At 37.3% G+C, this 1763-nt stretch overlaps 1 protein-coding gene across 1 annotated transcript in view; it reads left to right on the forward strand.

Annotated features, from left to right (window-relative positions):
* CLVS2 (clavesin 2) overlaps positions 1-1763 on the forward strand; it is a 91785-nt gene that overhangs the window by 19303 nt on the left and 70719 nt on the right. The window contains exon 3 of the mRNA XM_004702042.2: positions 1442-1616. Within this exon, the coding sequence (XP_004702099.1) occupies positions 1442-1616 (175 nt within the window). The remainder of the gene's footprint in view (positions 1-1441; positions 1617-1763) is intronic.

A 1763-nucleotide genomic window follows, 5' to 3' on the forward strand; every position in this document is an offset into this window, starting at 1 on the left:
GTGTCAACCTGGTGGCTCGCAGGCTGCATGTGGCCCCCGAGGTAATTTTTTGTGGCCCACAATGCTCTGAAATAAAATGAAAATAGAAGAAATTGTTATGAGGAAAATAGTGCTTAGGGGAGATCGAGGCAATACCGTACACAATTCCCTTGTTACATTTTATTTCAGAGCATCATGAGCCACAAAAAATTACCTGGGGGCTACATGCATGCAGGCTGCCGGACACCCCTGAATTTGAGAAAAGTGTGTTACATTGGTGCTGTGCTGTACCCTGACTGGTTCATCTCTTCATTGTCACCTTTCTGAGAAACCCAAGGCCCATCTGTCATCCATTGTTGATTCCTCTTAAATGCTGCCATTTCTTGAGGATTTATTTCTTAAAATAACTGTGGTCCTTTTCGCTCAGCTCAAACTGAATGATCTCTTTTCCTTCCATGAATTTAGGTTCTACATGTTTTTGAGAGCCTTGAGTCTCTCCCAAATGGAGGATCTATTTTTCTAAGATTTCTAGCTTGATAGCCGCTCTGGGTGTTCTACGTATTTCTCCAGTACAACAAGTTCTATTCAGAACCCTTGCCATTTCTAGCCACCCCCACACTGACATGCTCTTTCTGCACCATGTCTTCTGATGAATGCTTTCTCCCTCTCTCCACTCCTCTTTCACCGTTTAACAAGGGTACCTGTGAAATGCGCCTCAAATTTGACTGTCGTCTTCACTTATTTGCTATTACCTTTATTAAGTCTTACTGTCTGCAACCAATATTATTATACTTGAGTCCTATTTAACCGGAAAAATAAGCACCATTAACTTCCTGTGTTCTGCCAGGTACTGTGTGGTAAGTTAGTGCAAGGAGAGATGAGATAACTCAAATTACATTTGGACGGTTTGTATTATCATGGACACATTTCATGACTTTTCCATTTTAGTTTTGCTTGCCCTTCTTTCTGTTCTGCCTACATGTCATTTTTTTTTTTTTACTTAATTGATACAACTCAGAGTAATTAAAGTCCATTGTTTCTTTTAACGATAGCTGTTTAATATCATGATTTGCTTTTTTTATAAAACTCCTTCAAATCTCATTCTCAAAATTTCAAATATTAAGACAAAAATGTCAGTATTGTGTAAGTTCTTGAGACATTTAAAAATCAGAAATGACCTTTTTTGGCAGTTTAAATGAGAAGCATAAGGCATCCTGAAAGCAAATTCAATAATTTTAAAAGACAGAATCAATTTTCAAAAGTATTTGTTTTGTAGAATACATGGTAAATTCTGATATGTCCAACGAAGTAAAGCTCCTTTTCCAAGAAAGACTAAAAACAAGATGATCATCATCAGATTCTTAATGTATTTTAAAGGGAATTTTTAGTGTGCTGTTAGCTTTCTGTATTTTCTGCAATGGTAGTGGTTAGATTTAATATGGGGCTTTTCTGTTGATGATAGGTACACACTGGTGGATATTTTGCGAGCCATCTTACTTTCTTTAGAAGCCATGATTGAAGATCCCGAGCTTCAAGTGAATGGATTTGTTTTGATCATAGACTGGAGTAACTTCACCTTCAAGCAAGCCTCCAAACTCACCCCAAGCATGCTGCGATTAGCTATTGAAGGTCTTCAGGTAAAGATTTATAAGTTACCCACTTTTGGTTCCTCGTGCCCCTTAACAAGTGGTTTAATTAACTTCTCTCGTCTCATCTGTGTAGAATAACAAAATTTCAGACAGTGTAATAAAAAAATGTAGAAATAATTTCAGGTGCAAACATTA

Source organism: Echinops telfairi, unplaced genomic scaffold (assembly GCF_000313985.2).
Source record: "Echinops telfairi isolate 266 unplaced genomic scaffold, ASM31398v2 ScPeMD7_3533;HRSCAF=4204_0, whole genome shotgun sequence".
Classification (NCBI taxonomy): domain Eukaryota; kingdom Metazoa; phylum Chordata; class Mammalia; order Afrosoricida; family Tenrecidae; genus Echinops; species Echinops telfairi.